The 23,264-nt window shown below is 38.8% G+C and overlaps 1 protein-coding gene across 3 annotated transcripts in view; it reads left to right on the forward strand.

Annotated features, from left to right (window-relative positions):
• LOC102491530 (beta-defensin 103-like) overlaps positions 1-3,075 on the forward strand; it is a 48,595-nt gene extending 45,520 nt beyond the window's left edge. For all 3 annotated transcript variants that reach the window (XM_006161248.2, XM_006161247.1, XM_006161246.2), the window contains exons 3-4: positions 1,573-1,702; positions 2,690-3,075. In XM_006161248.2, coding sequence (XP_006161310.1) covers positions 1,645-1,702; positions 2,690-2,829 — 198 coding nt within the window. In that variant the 5' untranslated portion in view covers positions 1,573-1,644 and the 3' untranslated portion in view covers positions 2,830-3,075. The remainder of the gene's footprint in view (positions 1-1,572; positions 1,703-2,689) is intronic.
• Positions 3,076-23,264: the final 20,189 nt, after the last annotated feature.

Consider the following 23,264-nt stretch of genomic DNA (forward strand, 5'->3'; position numbering starts at 1 on the left):
CTACCTAAACTGAACATGCAGTTTCTACCTGTAGTAGGTGTTCAGAGTTTATGTACAGAAGCTGATAAGTGCAGCAGCATGCCAAGTAACACTCTGACGAACAACACATACTGGAAACTTGGTGGCTTGTACAAGTAACACATCTTGGAACTTTGTGAATCTGTTCAAATTGCATTTATACAATCCAATAGCCAGGCAATGTCATGAAGACTTCAACCCTCAATTAAATCTTTTATCCCAAATGTAATCTATTGATTGAGTTTCTTAACATTTAAGTCTTTGCTGGCTCAGTGGCACAGTGCTAATGTGAAAGACTGGATCTACATGGAAGACTGTGAATTCAGTTCTCCAGTCAATCTACTCTCTGGAGTGTGTTTCCATGATCCTGGCTGGCTGGGAGATTGGGTGGGGATAGATAGTATCATAAAGATCTGTTGAGGATATTTGTCTTTCTATCTGTCCCTCACTCTTATAAAAGGAAGAAGATAAATGTAAAATAAATAATTCTTATGGTTTTTTAAAAAAGAGTTGACCTATAAACACTCAATCTATATGTGGTGCAAATCACTTTGATTCTGGACTTCCTTGAATGCTCATGAGCCTAGAGTAATCTGAATTCTTGAAAAAATGAGTTTATTTTTTCCCCATAAGTAGAAGAGGAAGAGACACACAGAGAGAGAAAGTATCAGAGACAAAGAGACAGGCATTCTTAATAATGTCTTGACATGTTAATCTACTCCTAGCTTTGGTGAGCCCTGATCATGGGCATGTATACACATCTGGCATGTTCAGGGAGGTCTCTGGATGGGAAGCTGGAACTATCTCATACCGACAGCCTCACAGAATATTGTGTTAACACTGAACACTTGTCTGACCCCATGAAGTCTTAAATATATCTTCTGAAGCTTCTCTTTTGTGCATGGAGTATTATTGTCAAGGAAGAGATGCCAGTTTGTTAAATATAGCATCTCAACTTTCTCTTTCTCTGGTGAAGCAAAATTAGAGAACTTGGCTCATACAATTGACAGTTTTTAGGTACTGATGAAATATAAGACATATTTCATTTAAATAATAGCACCTCATCATAGGCCAAGGGCCATGGAGTTAGAGACCCTTGAATATAATTATTTTTTCCCTCCTTTCTCACTAATAAAAAGCCAGTCTTATTTTCAGACTCAGTGTATTCAGGACTGAACTGATATAGCGCCCAGGAGCATATCAGATTCTTCCAGTATCTAAGGAAGAGGCAGAAAGCTTCAAAATGTCACTGACAGCCAGGTCAGCCCCATACTTCATTGGGACCACTCCCCAAAGAAGGCACAGCTTGCTCACACCAGTCACTATCTACATGTACAATGGGGTCTGAGCCAATCAAGACCCTGGACCCTACAGGACATCAAGATAACCACACATCCATATCAGCTTTTGTCTTCCACGGTAAATCTGTAATTAACTCCTAAGTGAGTAAAGGTGTTCTGTGTGGTGAAACATTGTATGACACATAAGGAAATATGTCATACCGTCACCACTGTAATATTATAAGAATTGCAACCATTGCTTACTTCTTCTTAGGGCCTGGACCTTTATAAAGTGAATGAGCAGACATTTCTAACCAGTCTCAGCTTGTGGTGAAGCCGGTCAGCTATGAGGATCCATTATCTTCTGTTTGGGCTGCTCTTCTTGTTCTTGATGCCTGCTCCAGGTAAGATGAACTGGAAAACAAGAGGGTTGAAAGTACTGAGGATATAATTCACAGTCCCTTTATGTTCTTTGAGAATCTCTAGACAAAGTAGATTTGTTATACGAGAACTAGGCATCACCTTTTTTTTTTTTTAAGACAAGAATCATCTAGAACTATAAAGCAGGTTTCCTGATCATTTTTGATCTACTCTTGAGATGCTAAATAGCTCACAAAAGCTCTCTCTCTTTATCTACCTCTTTATGGGTAGGCTGCTTTTACCTGTTAATAAGACTTAAAGGATGTGATTAAAAAAATTTAATTTGGGGACGAGCAGTTGGCATAATGGCTACGTTGCTGGACTCCCATGTAGACCATGGTTTGAGTCCTGGACCCGGTGGCTTAAACTCACTCTGGGCGCGTGTGCGTGCATGCCCAAGATCGTGAGAAGAGAATGGAGGAGAAGGGATTGTGGCGTGGCCATCCCCCCTGGGGGGCTGATTTCTCGCTTTCTGTCTCTCTGTCTCTCTCTGTCTTTCTGGCGAGCGCACGTTCCCTATAGCAAAAACCCCTCTCAATTTTTTTTTTTTTTTTATTTTCAGCAGTAGATGGTGGTATAGTGGTAAATGTGATGCTGAAAGATTGATTTAGTCTAAGGACAGAAGCACAGACCTCCATTTTCCTAAGCTTAGTGGTTGGAGGTTAAGTCTTTTGGTCACTTGAGAAGTCAGAGAACCACTGGGGCTCCCAGCCCCTCCACATGATCTTTACAGAGAGTTTGGTGGTCATAACACTTCCTTCAGGCAATTGTGGGTTTGAATTTGGCTATAGCTCATAAAAACATTGTGTATTGATTGTTCAGTTCTACCTTTACTTTTCTTTTGATTTTATAGAAAAAGAAACAGAGTAAAAGAAAGGCAACAGATGAGTTATTTGAGGATTTCTAAAGCCTTGTACTTGCACCAAAAGCTTTCCTAAAACTTTCCCATATGTTCCATTTTTTCATTGCAGGTAATGGAGTAATCATAAAAACAATACAAAAAATGTATTGCAAAATAAGAGGTGGCCGGTGTGCTATGATCAGCTGCCTTCCAAAGGAGGAACACATAGGCTTCTGTTCAAGTAGAAAATGCTGCCGAAAAAAGAAGTAAAAGTCCAAGGTCAGGTGGTGGTGCTATGGTATCGTCACTGGACCCACCTGTGAAGGGTCCCGGGTTGACATCCCAGGAGTCCTCTGAGCACGCACATGTACAGACAATCTGAGCTGGCTGAGCTGAGGGTAAATGAAGGCATGAGGACTCTGTCTGAAGTGCTTGCCCTTCTTTCTCTCATGGAAGAAATGACAACATAATCTTAAAAAAACGAAAGTCAGAAATACGATAAAAATGTTGTAAACTGGGGAAATGTGCCCATAAAACTTGTAAAAGTAAAATGAAATCTCTTTTTTAAAAATTAGAAACTTTATTTTTCTTTTAAATTCTGTTTACTGTGGTAGTTATTAAATAAGCAACTAAGTAAGTCTTACTGTCTCATGTTTTCAAATAAAGTAGAATTTCTCTATAAAGTTTTCAGCCATAGTTAGAAGTAAGCAATGACTAAAATTCTTGTAGTATTTCAGTGGTAACAATACAACGGATTTCCTGATGTGTCACACAGTGTTTCACCACACAGGACACCTAGTTAATCAGAGACCTCATGGGTAAAGTAAAACTTGATGTGGATGTGTGTCTATCCTGAAGTTCTCTAGGCTCCAGGGCCTGTCCCTCTCTGGCTCAGATGGATTTATGTACGGATAGGTCTGGTGTGGGCAATTTGTGCCCTTTTTGGGGAGCCGAGAACTTATTTTCCAGGTTGTATTCCTCTTTTGTTAACTTTATACACCAGTGAAATTAGACTCACTATTCTCTGGAAATACTCTTTTTTCAAAAAAAAAGAATTATTTTATTTTACTTTATTTATTATTTTTTAATTTGGAGAGAGAGAGAGGGAGAGAGAGAGAGAGAGAGAGAGAGAGAGGAGAAAGTGAGAAAGCAAGCCTCCAGGTCTGGGACTCTCAGTTGGCCATGTGGAAGTCCTGTGCCCTTAGCCACCAAACTGCCTGCTGGCCCTCACTTTACTTTTTTTGTCACCCATGTCCTTAAGTATTTAGGTCTTCTATCTGGAATTACATGTCTCCACCAAATTATCTCAAAAACTTTAATACATCCCCAGGAGCCATCCCAAATTCTACTGAATATGTTATTCCTCATTAAAATGGAGAATCTGAATTTCCTAAAATATTTCTTTTGCTTTCTTATCACTTTTGCTTCTTCTCTGGTTGACCTCACTTCCCCCAATTTCATCTCTAAACTTTTGTTTATCCCTTGGAAATATCTCAAATTTTACTAACTTTTTGAAAACGGAGAATATTTTCCAAATACCATAGCCCTCCCTCAGTTTTGCGATAGGGTTCTGCCTTGAATCCTCCATCTACAAATCTTGATTGGTTTTTGCTTTGGAAACATTTGCATTCTGCCCATCTCTCTATTTGGGTGCAGGATCCATAAAAGCAAGGACTTTGTTGCAGTCCTTTCTGGACTGTGTAAAGTGTCCTGAGTATGAAAGTTACTCATTAAGAGTTCATTGAAGAAAATTGAAATGATTTCAAAGTGGAGTAGCTCTGGAGAGCCTGAGGCAGCTGGCTGCTGGATCAGGGCAGCTGGAAATCCTTCCACCCATCTTTCCCTGAACCCCAGAGTTGAACCTCACCAACTCGGCACCAGGTACACTTGGTCTGGAGAGAAAAGGGTGGGAACCAACACCTAAAGCTGACTTCATACCACCTTCTCTCATTGGAAGACAAGGCCCTCTCCCAGGAATACACCTGAGAAGTAGAGTTCCTCTTCCCCTCTGACACACACAATCACACGAAAATTGTATGAAGAAGCATACAAGGTGGTCTGTCATCCTTGAAACATCCCCCAATCAAGGCCTGAAGGAAAGAGACATGACAACTAGGTTCTCAGAAAGAGGAGTAAAAATACTCAAAAACATGAGCCCCGTCCTCACATTCTATCTATCTAACTGCCCTGGGAATTGTGCTCTGATGGTGCACAATGAGGGAGCCAGTCAATAGGTATAAAGAGCTATTTTCAGACATTAGTGAAGAAACGGTGCAGGACAGAGATTGCAGACTGATGGGAAACAAGTGAAGTGAGACTTAAGAGTTGCCCATAGCTTACTATAGGAACAGGCTTCAGGTCATAGTACAGGAAGGAAGACCCAGACAGAGAAAAGTGATCCTGCAGCTTTGAGGAGACTGAGATCAAAGTTCAGACAGGGGAAGGGACTCCCATTTACAGGATAGAATACCACAGAGGGAGCGTCTGAAATGAGATGGAAACCCCTGAGTGCTAAAAGAGAAGGAGAAATCATTCAGTCTTGGGCCAAGTACTCACCTGAGTGTGTGTGCTTGGGATAAAACTATACAAGGCTGGGGGCGGGTCTGGGGAGGAACACCCAAAAGGGATTACGGATAATTTCAGGGTCACACCCACAGCTGGAAAAATCTGCATTCCTATCACAAAGTGGAGAGACCAGAGTTTTCAGGGAGGTATCCCAGTTCTGTTTAGCACTAGATTAAACTGTTTTGCAGTTTTTCTAATAATTTTTATAAAACTGTTCTCGAAAGGACCAAATTGATGTATTAGAAGCTTATAAGTGAGCCAGAATAAGTCAAACATTACTTAAAGGGAGACAACAAAGTCCATACAGAAAAATTGAATCTTTTTTTTTTTTTTTGAGAAGTTTTTGCTATAGGGTGCATGCGCTCGCCAGACAGACAGAGAGATAGAAAAAAAGAAGTCACCCCCCAGGGGCGATGGCCATGCCACAATCCCTTCTCCTCCATTCTCCTCTTGGGATCTTGGGCACACACGCACACACGCCCGGTGTGAGTTTAAGCCACCAGGTCTGGGACGCAAACCGCAGTCGACTACGTGGGAGTCCAGCAACATAACCATTATGCTAACTGCTGATCCCTGAAAAATTGAATCTTTATAATATGTTAAATCCAATTTAAATAAGTACCTGGCATGCAAAATAGCAAAAAAAATATGATCCAAAGTCAGGAGAAAATGATATAGTGAAAATGGACCTACAGATCACAAAATTACTAGGATCAGTCAAAGGGAAGTAAAAGCACTATTACAAATTTTATAAATGTGTACAACTTTCAAAAGGAAAGCTACTCATGGTGAAGGTAAAAAATGAAAATTATAAATAACCAAATTGGACACCAAGAAATGGGGCCAGCAGGTGGTGTGGAGGTTAAGGTGGCTGGATACTCAAAGGCCAACTTTGTAGTTTGATCCTAGATCCAGTGGCTTGAAAATTCTACTGGACATGTGTGCATATGTGCCTAAAATTCTGAGAGGAGAACGAAGGAGAAAGGTTTGCAGCATGGCCATTCTCCCTGGGGGATGCTTTCTCACTTTCACTCTCTTTCTGTTTCTCTCTGGTGAGCATATGCATCCTATAGCAACCTAAAAAGAAAAAAAAAAAAGAATTTCAATAAAGAAAAATTATTATTTAAACAAAAAATGTTCCGTGTGAAATTAATGGTATTTGACATTACAGAAAAAAGATTACAAACAAATGAATAAATGAAGCAAAGAGAAGAAAATATTTAAAACAACTGAAAAATGTCAGTCATAGTATACATCAGTCTAAAATCTACTTAATTTGTAGTTGACTAACCAATATAGCCAAATATATTAATTTGAGAAAAATATTTCCATATTATATTCGTTTCTGCTTTGTCCTACACACTTTTTGTTCATATTATGTATGTATGTATAGTGGGTTATCAGTATTTTATGTAACTGGAAACCAAAGCAGGGCTGGAGTTGTGATGCTGATCTCTTTGAGATCTACAAATAGATCTACCATATGGTCCAGCAATCCCATTCTTAGGTATCTAACCAAAGGACAGGAGAACGCTCAGTCAGAAAAGCACTTGCACATCTATGTTTATTGTGGTATTATTCACAATGGCTAAGACATGGAACCAACCCAAATGTCCACAAACAGATGAATGGATTGGAAAAGTGTGGCATGTATACTCTATGGAATATTATTCAGCCATAAAAAATAGCAAGATCCTCGTATTTGATAGAAAGTGGACAAATATGGAAGATTTACCGCTGAGTGAAGCAGCCAGACTAGGAAAGAGAGACATTATATGTCTCCACTTAACATATACTGAATATCTTCACTCCTTGGTGGAAACTGAAAGACTAGAGGGTATAGAAGCATAGAAAATGGGTAGGGATACTGAAGACAAGTGTGGGAAGAGAGTGGGTAAAGCAGAGAGTATGAGGAAAGAAATTAAAAAGAAAAATAGAGAGGTAAGACACTTATGGGACACAGAAGTGGATTATTATCTATTGATGATAATGTGTATAGTATCCTGAACCGGACTTGCATGAAGTGTATTCATGTTGGGTAAATCCACTTTACAAGCTAAGTGATGTATACTGATTGAAGATATAAAATAAATTCAAATTAAAGTAAAGTAAATTAAAATACTTAAAAAGAAGAAAAAGAAAAGGAAATAAAAAGCAGAGATCTCTGACCTTTCTAGCTTTTTTAGGTCTGGAAAGACAGGGGCATCTGATGGTGGCTTCTCAAGACATAGAAAGACTGCAAAGTCAACAGCTATTCTACTACCCACATTCACCTCCTTCTTCCACTTAAACTATCTCTAATTGTTTTGTCCCAAATGCTACATTTAAAAGGAACATTAGGTTTTTAAAAAGTTTCTATAAGGGCCAGAAGGTGGTGTGATGGATCCAGCCTCACCTAAGCTGCACATTAGCACTGAGTTGGATTGTCACTTGGCTGACCATTCTTTGAATAGACACCCAGTGGCTTGAAAAATCATGACCAGGCAAATGTATATTCATGCTCAAAACTCCAAGGGGAGATTAAAGGAGAAGGGATTGTGTCATGGACATCCTCCAGGGGGATGATTTTTCACTTTCCTTCTCACTATCCATCTCTGTCTATTTAGTGAGCACACATGCCACATGGTAAAAACCTTAAAAACGAGAAGTGTCCACGATTTCGAAATTTCTTAAATCTGTGGATCACAATGCATCTATGAATGACCTTTCTTCTACATTTCCACCACCATTTGTCTGGACTCTTATCATGCCACTTTAAGAATCCTTCCTATATACATTTGACTACATGGCCATCTGTCTTAACTTCCATGGAGTTCCTTGACAGAAAGAACCAGCACTACTTTCACTGTGTATCCCAGTCCCATTTACCCTTCCCCCACTTAAACTGAACATATGGTTTCTACCTGTAGTAAGTATTCAGGGTTTATGTACAGATGCTGAGAGGCACACCAGTATGCCAAGCACTGGTTGGCTCATACAAGTTGGGGGCTCATACAAGTAACACGTCTTGGAACATTGTGGATCTGTTAAAATTGCATTCTTACACTGAAACAGCCTGACAGCACCATGAAGATTTCAGCTTCCAATCAAATCTTTTATCCACAAATGTAACCCTTTGACTGAGTTCTTTAATATTTAAGTCTATGCTGGTTCAGTGGCACAGTGCTAATGTGTAGCTCATTTGAGGCTGGATCCGTACAGAAGACTGGGAACTCAGTTCTCCAGTCAGCCTGTAGTCTCTGGAGTGTGTATCATGATCCAGGCTGACTGGGAGGTTGGGTGGTGATGAATCATCTCTCAAGGATATGTTGAAGGTGTTTGTCTTTTCTCTGTGTCTCACAGCAGGAAAGAATGAAGAAATACAAGAAAAATAAAGCCTAATAGTTTTTAAAAATTAGTTAACCTACAAACATTATACCTATATCCAGTGAAAATCACTTTATTCCTGGACTTCCTTGAATGCTTATGATCCTAGCGTAAACTGAGTTCTTTTTATAAAGAATTTTTTTCCTCCCATGAACAGGAGAGAAACATAGAAAGAGAAAGAATCAGAGACAAAGAGGCAGGCATCCTTAATAGACATTGTAATCTACCTCTAGCTTCAGTGATACTCGGATCATGGGCATGTATGCACATCTGGCATGTTCAAGGAAGTTTCTGGATGGGATCCTGGAACTATCCTATGTAGTCAGCCTCACAGAATATTGTGTTACCACTAAATCCTTGTCTGGCCCCAATGAGGTATTTTGTTTGTTTGTTTGTTTGTTTAGCATTTGGAGAGATTTTTGCTATAGAGTGCATATGCTTGCTGAAGAGACAGAGAGAGACATAAAGACAGAAATGTATCTTCTGAACCCTTTCTTTTGTGCATGGAGTGTTATTGTCAAGGAAGGGTTGTCCGTTCATTAAATACAGTATCTCAACCTTCTCTTTCTCTGGTGAAGCAAAAATAGAGAACTTCTGGGCTCATAAATTGGACAGCATTCAGGTACTGATGTAACATAAGATATATTTCAAACTATTGCATCTCATCATAGGCCAAGCTTCATGGGGTTAAGGGCTCTTGAATATAATCCTTTATTCCTCCTTTTCTCCCTACTTAAAAGCCAGTTTTATTTTCAGATTCTGAATGTATACATGGCTGCACTGATATAGCTCCCAGTAGCATGTCAGATGATCCTCTCCTTTTAAGAAGAGGTAGAAAGATTAAAACTGTTACTGTGAATATGTTACGATCTGATTTAAACTTCGAGACAGTGACTTCTTCTCAGAAGACTCCATTTCTGGGAACATCACAATTCCCAATAACAGCAGTGTCTCTAGCATCTTTTACTATTTTGACTGGATAAGATCCAGGGACTCTTTGGCCCTATGCAAATCACCAGCTACCTTCAGTCTTTCACTTTTTTCAGTTGTAAGTTTTGTGAGTGTGTCATTTAACCGTGTCTTTGACAAATTTAGCTCTTCATTCTGTCTTACTGTTTCAGAGTATGAATCAAGTTTCTCTGCAATTCAGTCAACAGATCTTTCAGCTCTCTGACTTCTGTAACAGAGATAGATTGCTCAATTTCTGCCTTCTCTAGTTCCACTTCCAAATGTTCTCATTCTCTTCTCAGAGTTTTAATATCTTTATTTTCTCTTTTTAATTGCTCTAACTCTTGTTCTGAAGATGTGAATGGTAACTGCATCTTCTTAAGGTCTTCTATGATTCATCAACCTTAATGTTCCATTTATTTTCTTCTTGATCCACACTTCTCTATAGTTTCTGTAAAATCCATTCTGTTTCTGCAAGGACAGATTTATATTTTTCATACTCCAGCTATAACGATGTGTGCATTTCTTCAACTTCTTTCGACTTGTGCTCTATAATCTTACCTGCTTCTGAATCTGATGTTTCAGCTGCATATTTTTTGCCTCCTTTTGGAAATCCATGCGACCATTCACTATAACTCAAATTACAAGGTACAGACATCTTTGGAAATAATAATCTTTTAAGAAGTTCTTGCCATAGGGTGGGCGCCACCACACCCTTTTAAGAACTTCTTTAGCCTCCAATTCAACAGCGTCTACAAGTTGTTTTCTTTAATTGTTTTTCTCCCTTTGGAGTTCAACAGTATCCTTGAAAGAACCTAACTCATTATTCTTCATGAAGGGGAAAAGATGATACCTATTGGTAGTTCTGTTGCAGAAGTTGCTTCAGTCCATAAACTAGCAGTTCACAAAGTAGAAATAACACTACCAGAGTTTAGAGTGAAGTGATAGGGTAACTGTTCTTTCCAGGATAACAGAAGGCATTGTATTATGTTTTGCCAAATTATAGACTTTTTTATGCCTCATCATTTCTACTTTGTCAAAAAAACTGAATAGAATAAACAAGTGGGATTATATCAGACTAAGATGTTTCTGCATGGCAAAAGACACAGTAATTAGTGTGACTCAGCAGCCCTCAGAATGGGAAAATATTTTTGTAAACTATGTGTCACTTAAGGGACTGATAACCAGAATTCACAAGGAACTCAAGCAACTGTTTTGAAAAGAGACGATCAATCCTATTAAAAGATGGGAGAATGAGTTGGAAAAACCACTCTCTAAAGATAACATACGAATAGTTAAAAGGAATATGAAAAAATGCTCAACATCCCTTATTTGTAAGGGAAATGCAGATCAAAACAACAATGAGATACCACTTAATCCCAGTCAGAATAACTAAAATAAAAAAAATAAATAAATGCTGGCAGGGTTGTGGTGAAAGGGGAATGCTCTTACATTGCTGGTGGGAACGTAAATTGGTCCAGCCACTGTGGAGAACAATTTGGAAATTCCTCAAAAATCTACAATAGAACTACCATATGATTCAGCAATCCCACTCCTTGGTATCTACCCAAAGGACAGAAAAACACTTAATCGGAAAAGTGCTTTCACATCGATGTTTATTGCAGCACTATTCACGATTGCTAAGTCATGGAACCAACCCAAATGCCCACGAACAGATGAATGGATAGAAAGACTGTGGCATGAAGCCTGGCCTGGCAAGATGGCGCCTTCCATTGCTTCTCTCCCTCTTGTGGCTGCTGACCTCCGCCAGGCTCCCGAGTGGCTCTCCAGCATGGTCGAAGTTCTACATGTGAGACCCACTGAACCAGAACCCCGACTGGCTGAAAGTTGGGCTGACCTTGGGCACCTCGGTGTTCCTGTGGCTCTACCTCATCAAACAGCATAATGAAGATGTTTTAGAATATAAAAGAAGAAATGGGTTGGAGTAATCTTTTGAACTACAAACACAGTATACACCACGTAGTGATATAGCAGTTTCTCTGGATTCACCGACCTGTTGATTTGTAAATTTGAAAAAAAAAAGTTATTTTTGAATTATATCAAGTTAGCTTTGTGTTTGTATCATTACATTAAAAAAAATGAAAATACCTGTGTGTTCTTCAGATAATATATATATTGTGTCATCTGGTAGAAAATGTCAGTTCTAAGGCATGTTAGATTCACTTCAGTATAGAAGGTGCCATCTAATAACAGGGTCAGTGATAAAGACACATTGGTTAAAGAATGAATAAAAACTTGTTTTGGAAATATATATAAAAAAAGAAAAACTGTGGCACATATACTCTATGGAATATTATTCAGCCATAAAAAACAACAAAACCCTGGCTTTTGACAGGAAGTGGATGACTATGGAAGATTTACTGCTGAGTGAAGCAAGCCAGGATACGAAGGAAAGACATTGTATGTCCCCACTTAATATTTACTGAGTGTCCACACTCTATGACTGAAACTGATTGACTAAAGGATATAGAAACACAATATATGGATGTGGATACCAGATATAGTGTGTGTGAAAGAGTAGGGTCTGAGCAAGGACATTTAGAGGAAAAATAGGGAGGCAAAGCATTAATGGGATAAAAAAAAATGTGGTATTATCTGTTGAAGATATTTTATAGTTTTATCAACTGGACTAGGGAGAAATGTTCACCTGTTAAAATATTCATTTTGTAAGCTAAATAATGTGATTGAATTTATAAAAGAAAATTAATAAAAAAATGCGAAAAAAAAGAAGTTGAAAAAAAACCCCACAGAATAGTTTTGTCTTTTCTAATCCTTGTTAGAATACTGATTTAAAGAGGGGGGGGGGAAGTCAACTCTGTAGACACTGTCAGAGTTTAAATTTATAATAGAAACTGAATAATGGGAACCAGCAGTTAGCATAATGGCTATGTCGCTGGACTCCCACATAGTCGACCACAGTTCGCGTCCCAGACCTGGTGGTTTAAAACCCACGCCGGGCGCAAGTGTGTGCATGCCCAAGATCCCGATAGGAGAATGGAGGAGAAGGGATTGTGGCGTGACCATCCCCCCTGGGTGGTGATTTCTCGCTTTCTGTCTCTATGTCTCTCTCTCTCTGTCTGGCGAGTGCACGCACCCTATAGTGAAAATCTCTCTCAAAAAAAAAAATGGCTGAATGATCCAGGACTTCCATTAAAAAGTAGAAGATTAAAAAATCACAGGGAATGATTAAAAATCATTGAAAAATAATAGAAAAATATCCCCATTTATACCAAAATTTGAATTTTGTCATGTCTATATTTGTGGGTTTTTTTTCCCCTTTAATCCTTTTAATCTTCAGGTGGAAACTGTTCTGAAAATCTTGACTTCAGCAATGACATGAAACTGTTTCTAGCCCCATTCAGAAGTTTGAATTTTTTAAGCCTACAGAAATTATTTCAGTCTGAAGATCTCATATTAAAAAATACATGTTTCAGTGCATGTCTCTGTTCTCTTAGAAAACTGAGTCTGTACAGAAGAAAAAAACCATTCTTACAGGATTCTAAAGAACTGAATATTTAAGACCTAGTCTGATATATGGAATATAGCAGGAGATCCCCTGACCAGACAGGACACTTTGCATACACATTGCCTGCCACATTTCAGAGCACTTAAATCCAACTTTGCCACATAGCAAATTCTTAGGTATTTTTAGGTCAGAGAGTGAATTCTGTTCTCTTCTGTGCTCCTGTTTGTCTTCCAGTGCCAGTACTACCTGACTTTAAATAATGTAGCTTTTGCAGTCTTCTGAATCCATCATTACTCTTGCTTTTTCATTCATACAAAATAATTTTTGAATTACTTTATTAGGTTAAAAATAATTGTATTACTTTGTTAGTGAACATTAAGTTGACAGTAGAGGCTTTTCTTTTTTTTTTTGGAGAGATTTTCACTGTAGGGCGCGTGCGCTCGCCAGACAGACAGAGAGAGACATAGAGACAGAAAGCGAGAAATCACCCCCCAGGGGGGATGGTCACGCTGCAATCCCTTCTCCTCCATTCTCCTCTCGGGATCTTGCGCACGCACGCACACGCGCCCGGCATGAGTTTTAAGCCACCAGGTCCAGGACACGAACCGCGGTCGACTACGTGGGAGTCCAGCGACATAGCCATTACGCTAACTGCTGGTTCCCGAGGCTTTTCTTTAAGGAAAAAAATTCATGGGTAAACTATGAAGTCTTCCTAAGAAAAAGATATTACATTACATGTCTTTGCTTCATTTTAATATATCCATCCAGTACCATTCAGTAAGTTTGTTCATATGAATCTAAAACATTATTTTCCCTTTTTTTGGAGAGGTTTTTGCTATAGGGTACGTGTGCTCGCCAGAAAGACAGAGAGAGATAGAGAGACAGAAAGCTAGAAATTACCTCCCAGGGGTGGTGGCCATGCCACAATCCCTTCTCCTCCATTCTCCTCTCGAGATACTGGGCATGCACGCACACGAGCCTGGTGTGAGTTTAAGCCACTGGGTCCAGGACTCAAACCACGGTTGACTACATGGGAGTCCAGCGACATAGCCATTACGCCAACTGCTGGTCCCTGAATCTAAAACATTTTTAGACTGTATTACTATTTATTCCTAGTTATAGTATTTTATGGCTTATCTTTATATTTAATTCATATTCTTCTTTCATTATATTTTATAATTGGCTACTGTTTGCATAGAGAGAACTGTTGATCTTGTATACTAATTTTATCACTGGCCCATGAGTTGAACTTTCATTGGTTTTTATTTTTGGTGGTTAATTCTCAACAATGTGTGATCAGAATATCAGAAATCTATAAATACTTATCATCTCTCCAGTCCACTCACTTTGCAGATAAAAAAAAAACACTATATATATGGAGTATAGCAGAATGAGTATAGCAGTATGGCCAGATGAGAAATATCAAAATAATATTACCAAGTAAACCTGTGGTAGATGTCTTTTGCAGAACTCTTAGTGATCACCATGCAAAAATTGCCTTACTGTTTCTTCATTTTCGCCGTTTTTCTTCTTTTGTTCCTTTTATTTCTGCCTTTGCCTATCAAAGATGCATTTCCTTAATATCCACCAATTAAATGAGATAAGTAGTTTTTTTAAGTAGATATCTCAATAGTTTTTTGATACGTGTTTATTATTTTTTTCTCCTACAAAAGCCTTTGATTTGTCTTCCAGAACTTGATTAGGAATGTCAACTCATGCATTAAGCACAAGCTGCAGTTACAGCCCGGAAGTCATAAGAGATCAAAAATGGGTCTCTGTCTGGCGAAGGAATTGAGAAAATTTTAATGACAGCAGAAAAACCCAGTGCTTCTGAGACCCTTGGGCTGAACCAGATCTGGGATTTGAATTGTGGTTGTGTCCAGCGATGTAACCATTATGTCATCTGCTGATCCTGAATATGAAACATTTTTAAAAATTTGCTAATAAATAAATAAAATAAAAAATACATTCTAAAAGAAGAAGGAAGAATAAAAATACTAAGTGGTATATAACCAAAATGACAAGGATTGTTAACAATCAAAAACAAATAATATAAATGATGCTATTAGCAGAAAAAAAAGAATATTTAATTTTTTAAATAAACTGCTTGTAATGTAGCCAACATGACAAATGCAACTTTGTACTTACTTTCCCAGGATCTCTTTACCTCCCAACTTTGACCTCAGTACTCAATGCCTGATGCTCTGTGTCCCCAGGGTTAAGAATACACTTTACCTGCTTTTGCAGAAGACTATTCTGCCATTATCCTGAACACAGGCATGGGAGATGCACCGTCAACAATTTCCTCTATGCCTTCTGCTGCCGCTTCAACAGAGAAAAACAAATTCATAATTTGCTTTGAGACTTGAAACTGTAATTACTCCTATACCTGTTCTTAACTTCCTTTCCTTAGCTCAGATAAAGTCCTCATGGCAAGTTCTCTGTGTTTATGCCTCTTCTAAGTTTGATACGTGTCTTAGTTGGGACTTTCTGGGACGCGCATTCCAGAATTCTCAATTGAACACTTTAAAACAAAATATTGACTCCAAGTTCTAGGAATTTTGAAAATAAACACTGGCTTCATTGGTAGGAAAGTTCAAATAATGTCTCAAATCTCTCCACCTACCTCTCTTTTCTCTACGCTTTCATTTCAGCTCTATTCACTCTCAGACGATCCCACATATTAGGCAAAACTATCATTGGTATGTTTCCGTTTGCACGCTCATAGCATCTTTACTTCTCAGGAAAACCACCATCTTCTTTCCCATAGTATTATAGTGTTATTGAACATCACAAGATCACACATGTCTTTTAAGACTTGGGTTGAAATAGCTCCATTAAAACAACAATGAGTGGAAAAAAACAGCACAGGAGCACGACACTATGATGTATTACTATCTGTATTATTCAGCCACGTCTAGCAAAGATAGGTTTCATACACATAATGTTGATCATTATACACACAAAATGCAACCCACAATTCCTTCTTGTACTTTGTGACATGCACACTCTTTGGTGCCTTAAAGCTGCTCAGAGCTCCTGAGAACTTGACGTACCTGTAAAACACAGCTTCAAAAAGGCATCTGGGGGACCAGCAGTTAGCGTAATGGCTATGTCGCTGGACTCCCATGTAGTCAACCACGGTTCGAGTCCCGGACCCGGTGGCTTAAACTCATGCTGGGCGCATGTGCGTGCGTGCCCAAGATCCTGAGAGGAGAATGGAGGAGAAGGGATTGTGGCGTGGTCATCTCCCCCGGAGGGGGATTTCTCGCTTTCTGTCTCTCTGTCTCTCTCTGTCTGTCTGGCGAACGCACATGCCCTATAGCAAAAACCTCTCCAAAAAAAAAAAGCATCTGGGAAAGATCCAGAGAGAAAGCAGATTTTTAAGCAGCCTAGAGGGTCTATTGGTGCTTATACTGTGCATCAGTAAATGAAGGCAGGGAAGCAGGTCCTGAGCAAAGGATGGCATAGTCACAACCTTGTATAGGTGCAGAGCTTTCCCTGGGACAGCCATAGCTGCCCTCTGGTTGCTCCCTCTTCAACACTGTCCACTCCAACATACCCTCCACATTTAGGGACTGTGTTCTTCCTGGAGACAGGAAGGGGGCTTGTCTTCTCTTCTGAGAAGTTACACTCATTGCCTAATCTCAATGTCTCTCAAGGGCCATTCTGACACTTTGTGGAGCTGTGATTTGACCTTTCCTTATAGCTCCCAGATTTTTCCCTCCACCAGATTCTTATTGACTCTTAAACACTTACAGGTCCTCAAAGCCCTGATGAGGAGTCCAGTATGAACCCACGAAGCCCAGACTCCTTACATTTACTCTGGATCTAGTAGCTCCAGTTTGTGATTCCCTATGCATGTGTAGAAAATTTCAACCCATGGCTGCTGTTATTGGTATAGTCACTGGTACAATGTCTTAAGACATCAAAGAGTGACACAGAAACTGCAGTTTGCAAAGAAAAGGACAATACTTTATGTCAAATTGGTCACTATTCTTGACTAAAAAATATAATGGCCCTAGATTCCAGTGTGACCACCAATACTAGCAATATAAGTCAAAAAACCCTGAGAGGGGAACAGATGTTAAGCACACCACACCATGCGGATTCTGAGGTGGGTCACAACCTAGACTGAGGATCAACTTGTCTATGGAGGACAGTCTAGGGGTCCAGGTTCCCCACTGAGACATCCAGTTCCTGGGAACCACAAGAGGACTCTCAGGGAGGACAAAGTTTCTGGGTCTGACATAGAAATGGTTCTGGTGTGTAGGATACAGATGAATACTAGACCAGTGGGTTGTTAACAAACAGCCGTGTTGACAAACAACTATACAGACCAGGTTTATGTAACCCTAACTGATGTAAAGTCCTTGAATGAACTCTCTCTCTTGTTCCTAAACTGCCCACGAGGCCAGTCTGTTGTTTATCTCATGGCATCTTCACTTACCCCATCAATCCAGATTGCATTTCAGTTTTCCCAGCTACCGGGGAACTCTACTAAATATTTTTTTCTTGTGAATGAGGTGTGTCCTGATTTCTTAATCTTTTGTTTGTTAATTTTTGCCATAGGGTGCACTGATTTCTAATTCTTAAATTGCAGTGCTTCAGCCAGTGGAGTGGTGATTATGGCAACTAGATATCACACAATGACTACACAGTTTGAGTCCTGGACCCAGGGCTTAGAGAACACCCTGTGCATATGTGTGTGCATGATCAAAATCCCAAAAAGAAAATGGAAGAGGAGGGATTGTAGTGTAGTCATACCCCCTGAGAATGTTTTCTTACCTCCCCCCACCAAAAAAAAATTATAGCATGTTCCCCTGAGATCCCGATCCCTATCTTTCCTTCATTTTTCTCTATAGAATTTACCACTCTCTCTCATTCTATAGATTTTAATTGTTTACTTTCCCTTACATTTATCTCTCTTTGAAAAATGTAAGCTCCATGTTGTTCTCATCAGTATCTTGCTGCCTAGACAATTTTCTAACACAAGTGGATGGTTATTATATTAATTTTTATTTAGTTATTTTCCACCTACTAACTCCAGTGCTTAACCTTGTCTTCCTTTAGCTTTATGAAAATGGAGTTCAGTCTTTCTCCCTATTGCAAAGTCTTGACTTCTATTGCTACAGTCTTGAATAAAATTTCCTTTTTTAAACATTGCCTGGTGTATTTTTATATTTTGTTATTTTATTTTAAAATTTTTTGCCAAAGAATGCATGTGTTTACCAAAGAGAGACAGCGAGAAGGAAAGTTAGAAATTATCCCACAGCAGGGATGGCCATGCCACAATTCCTTCTCCTCCCTTTTCCTCCTGGAATTTTGGGCATGCACGCACATGTCCCTGGTGTGATTTTCTAGCCTCCGAATCCAGGACTGGAACCATGGTCAGCCATGTGGGAATCTAGTATTATTACCACCACATCCCCTGCTGGCCCCATCTATTTTGTTTATTTGATTTTTTAGAATTTGCTTATCAGCAGAATCAAAATGTAAAGGATGAAGAAAGTACTTTTTCTTTTTCCTGGACTTCTAAATTTTTTTCCTTTGCTACTCAAAGACCCATGAGTCATTAAGAAACCAACAGATAAGAAGGAAAGAGCGCTAATATGGCCTGCCTGCTCACTTTCCCAACCTCTCAGAACTTTGACCTCATACAGTGCAGTGATCCTCCCTAATCTTTGTCTAAATGTCCATACCATAGCCACATTCCCTTTCTATCACAAAATTCTTTCTCTGAACCCAACGAAAGAAGATACAGAACAGGATTTTCGTTGTTTGTTTTGGTTGTTTTAATACTTTCTCTTTAGTGTCAACCAGACTATGAATGTGATATCAATGTGTGGATGGACATTAGGTCATCGGTGACATTTCTATAAACTGATTAGAAAGCTCAGGGATAACGAACATGAAAATGATTTTTACTCATCATTGGAACTATTATAAAATAGAATTACAAGATAGGAAAAAATTAATGGTCAGGTGGACTTTTCACTGAATTTCAGGAGGAAAAGAATGTAAAATACATCTGAAAAAGAAGATTGCTCCAGTGAAGAGAAGTCCCAAATTCACACAGCCTTTCCAAAGTTATTCCTCTATCCTATTCCCAGGTTAATACTCCCCAAGAACTCCCTTTTTCAAATATCTCTAGTCTCAAATGAAATTCTCCTGGATCTTTCCCATATCTCACACTGTTGAACAGTCATATAGTCCCTCTGGTATCCTGAGCTCCAGACTCAGAGATAAGCTTGAAAGTGGATCTTCCAGATAGATTTTTCTAGTTCTACCTTTTCACAAATGAAATTTATAGGACAGCTAATTCCTACTACCACTGGCTGGCCAACTAATGTAAGTACATAGTCATGCTTCCAAAATACAGTTACTAAGATTCTTTGTTAAAATACACCTCCACCAAAAATAAGTCAATGAGTGAATGAATGAATGAATAACAAGTAAACCTTTTGTTCATATGGACAAAAGGACATTTCTTTATTGATGAATGCAATGACCATCCCCTGAAAACACTGTCCCCCTACCTGCAATGGAAATGTAATGGTGTCCCTTTGTTGTCTGGTGTTCCACTAAGACAAAAAGCAGGAAAGGTGTGAGGTGCACTTATCCTCTTCACTCCAGGTGCAAAAACAGATATATAAGAAAATCGTTGAACCCCAAGTTCTCACGAGATTCAAAGGAAAAAGGGTATCATCTTACTAGTAAATTAATTCAGTTCTGACATTTATTATTTTTGATTCAGCGAGGTCATGGCAAGGAAGTTTATCCTGCCCTCTGCTGAAGAGCAATTGGGGGAATATCTTCTTTCCTTGTTCATGTCATTACAACATCGAAGGTCAAGGTCTGTTCTTGCTGAATACTTTAAAATTTCTTATACTCTTAGGATCTTGGGCATCTCAAGTTCCTTTCAACATTAAATTGTCTTATTTAAACCACTACATACTTTTCGGGACACTTCACATATCGTTCTCTTCTGCTAACACTAAACTATCTGATTCTGTAAAATATTTAAAGGATTTAAAAATCAGAGTACATGAGTTTCAGTGTGAAACACTCTCAGTAAATATGTTTTCCCCTGTGTACAATAAGTACAGGTATGCTCTGCTCCTCTGTGGTGTTAGAAAGTACATATTGTTCTTGGCATAGGTGAAAAATTATTTTGATTATTTATAATGTGGTAAGAACAGTGCTAAGTTCTGTACTGTTTATCCTAAGTGAGTTACACAACAGCAGTAGGAAATGAACAAATTATTAATATTTTATGGATAAGGAATCTGAACCTAAGAGAGAACATGCACATTCCTGTGGCCCATATCTGATTGGCCCAAAGTTTCCTAAATTATGTGAGTGACATATGAAATGATAAAAAGGGCTTGTGTTTATTTCTATGAACTCAGAGCCTTACTGATGCTCAGTAGACCTTCATTAACTGATAAATTCAATCATCTTTTATGGAATCTCATTTGTTTTTCCTTAGGACACCCACATTGGAATTAATGTAATATTTTCACAGAGGACAGGAATATTTAATTGCTCAATTACACTGTACCATGTTTCCATTTGCCTTCTGTCTTGGGTAGTAACGATTTTTATGAACAAGTGCTCCATTTGTTGGCCATAAGGTGTGACTGTGTGCTGTCTACCCAGTTTTCCACAGTGATAGGTTCTACTTTTACTGGGGCTGAAATGTAGGCACTAGGTCACTCTGATGACTGAAGATATTTCAATGTGAAAACTCATAGGAGCTACAGAGAAAAGAACAGAGAAATAGCCCTTGATCAGATCACATTGAATTTTTGTGGAATCTTCATGATGATTTCCATATGACTCAGGCATTGATGTGGAAGTGGGAGTGTGGTTTAATAAGAGAAAGGCTGTTACCAGAGAGAAAGTCATGATGACTGGGAGATCATCATAGGGACTGCAAATCTGAACCTAACGAGGGTATCAATATGACAATCCTGTGTTTGTATTTGTTTACTGAAAGTATTCACTGAGCCAATTCGTACTCCAGTGGTTAAGACATCTGGGTCTCACAAGGCTGACCTATTGGTTTATGTCCTGGAACTAGCAGCTTTAGAAACACATTAGGCATATGTACATGTGTGCCTAAAATCCCCAAAGGAAGGAGAAATGGAGGAGAAGGGATTGCAGTGTGACCATTTCCCATCAGGGCGCTTTCTCCTTTTTCTCTCTCTCTCTCTCATCTATCTATCTATATCTCTGATTAATTTTCCCATATTCTCTCTGGCAATTTTATTATTATTTTATTATTATTTTATTTTATTATTATTATTATTATTTTTTGTTATAGGGTGCGTGCGCTCTCTAGAAAGACAGAGAGACAGAAAGTGAGAAATCACCCACAGGGGGGATGGCCACACCGCAATCCCTTCTTCTCCATTCTCCTCTCGAGATCTTGGGAACGCATGCACACATGCCAGACGTGATTTTAAGCCACCGGGTCCGGAACTCGAACTGCAGTTGACTACATGGTAGTTCAGAGACATAGCCATTACGCTAACTGCTGGTCCCCCTCTGGCAAAAATTTTAAGAAAGCATGAACTGAGAACTTTTCAGGCTGGAGTTGTACTTCAGCATTTGCATATACGTGAATGTGGTGACATTAAGGTAAGTGAAGGGAGGGAATGAAATCATATGAAGTTCACTTACTGTTCTCAAAGCCCTTTGATGTACCACTAATCTGGTGTTACACTTATGCCAGGTGTTCCATCTGCCAGGTGCCTAGATGATTTCATGTCATAAGGATCCTGATAATCTTCCCTGTTCCCCATCTGTCTAAATATTTATGAATAGCCATGTGGATTGATCTATGCCATATTGTATTCAGTTTAAAGTACGATCAAAATCCTTCTTAGTTTCCAAAGGTAGACGATACATTCTCAGAATCTTTCTTAGGTCAAGGTTAGTAAATCAAACCAGTCATTCATAGAAGTATACACAATCTTTAAAAGATTCAGGTAGTTGAATAATTGCTCCAGGATAAAATTTCTAGGTGATAGTGTGATTATTATGTTCTCCATGACCAGGGGTAGCAAGTGACATAGACATCTATAATTCACAATGAACAAGTAAACATTTGCACAGAGTAGGTTCAATTAGAATCCAGAACTGGAGTTAAAAGGCCATCTCACAATGACATAATAAAATCCAAATTTTATTATGTCAAATGCATTACTACACTAATGGTAAGTCAATAGTTTAAAAGAGCCTTTTCAGAAATGCCCATAGTTTCCAGAATTATTTCACCTTATGTGGCTCTCATTGATGGAATTTTTTCCGTTCTGTGCTCTATAACAGAGTGCCACAAATTGGGTAATTTATAAAAAATAGAACTTTATTTGGCTCATGAAAGTGTACACTGGGAACTCTAAAAGGATGTGCTGATATCTGGCTGTGGCCCATATGCTGTGTTATCTTACTTGAGAAGGCAGAAGGGCAAGTGAGCACATGAGACAGAATGGCATTTGAGCTGAACTTAATCTTTTATCAGTAGTCCAATCCCACAGTAACTAATTCATTCCCTGATAATCACGTTAATTTATTCTAAAAGCTCAACTGCCATAATATAATCACCTCTCAAAGATCCTACCTCCTAGGGTTGGGAGGTAGCACTGTGGTTAAGGTGCTGGGCTCCACGTGGCTATCAACAGTTTGAGTCCCAGACCCGGCAGCTTCCGTTCTAACTTTTCCATTCTCTCTCTCATATCTCTCTGGTCAAATTTAATAATAATAATAATAATAAAAATAAAATAAATAAATAATTTTTTTTAAAAAAACAACAGAACAAAGATTCCACTTCCCAACACCATCCCAATAGCAATTAAATTTCAACTTGAATGTTTTCCCCCTTACTGCCATACACCAGTCTGAGAGGCAAACAGAGAATGAGAGAGTGAGAAAGCAACCCCCAATGGGATCTGGTTATGCTACAATCCTCTCTCTTCCAGTTCTCTATCCTGTCAGGGTGCTGGGCATAAACATACCTACCCTAGCATGACTTTCAATTCAGTGGGGCAGAGATTCAAACATTGTGTGTTCATGTGGGATCCAGCAACCTCGATACAACTCTTCACTTAATCACTGTATTGTGGAGTTGGACATCCCACCTTTGATCTCATTTCTACACAACATTCAAAATGCATTTATATTATTATAATAACCCCAAGTCTTAACTCATTTCAGCACCAACTCAAAAGTCCACAATTTTGGAATCCCATTGAAGTCAGATATGTTTGTGTGTCCAGGTATGATTTTTTTTCTTAAGCAAATTCTTTTTCTGACTTTGAGTCTGTGAAATCAG

This window comes from Tupaia chinensis, unplaced genomic scaffold (genome assembly GCF_000334495.1).
Source record: "Tupaia chinensis unplaced genomic scaffold, TupChi_1.0 Scaffold138390_1, whole genome shotgun sequence".
NCBI classification, from domain to species: Eukaryota; Metazoa; Chordata; class Mammalia; order Scandentia; family Tupaiidae; genus Tupaia; species Tupaia belangeri.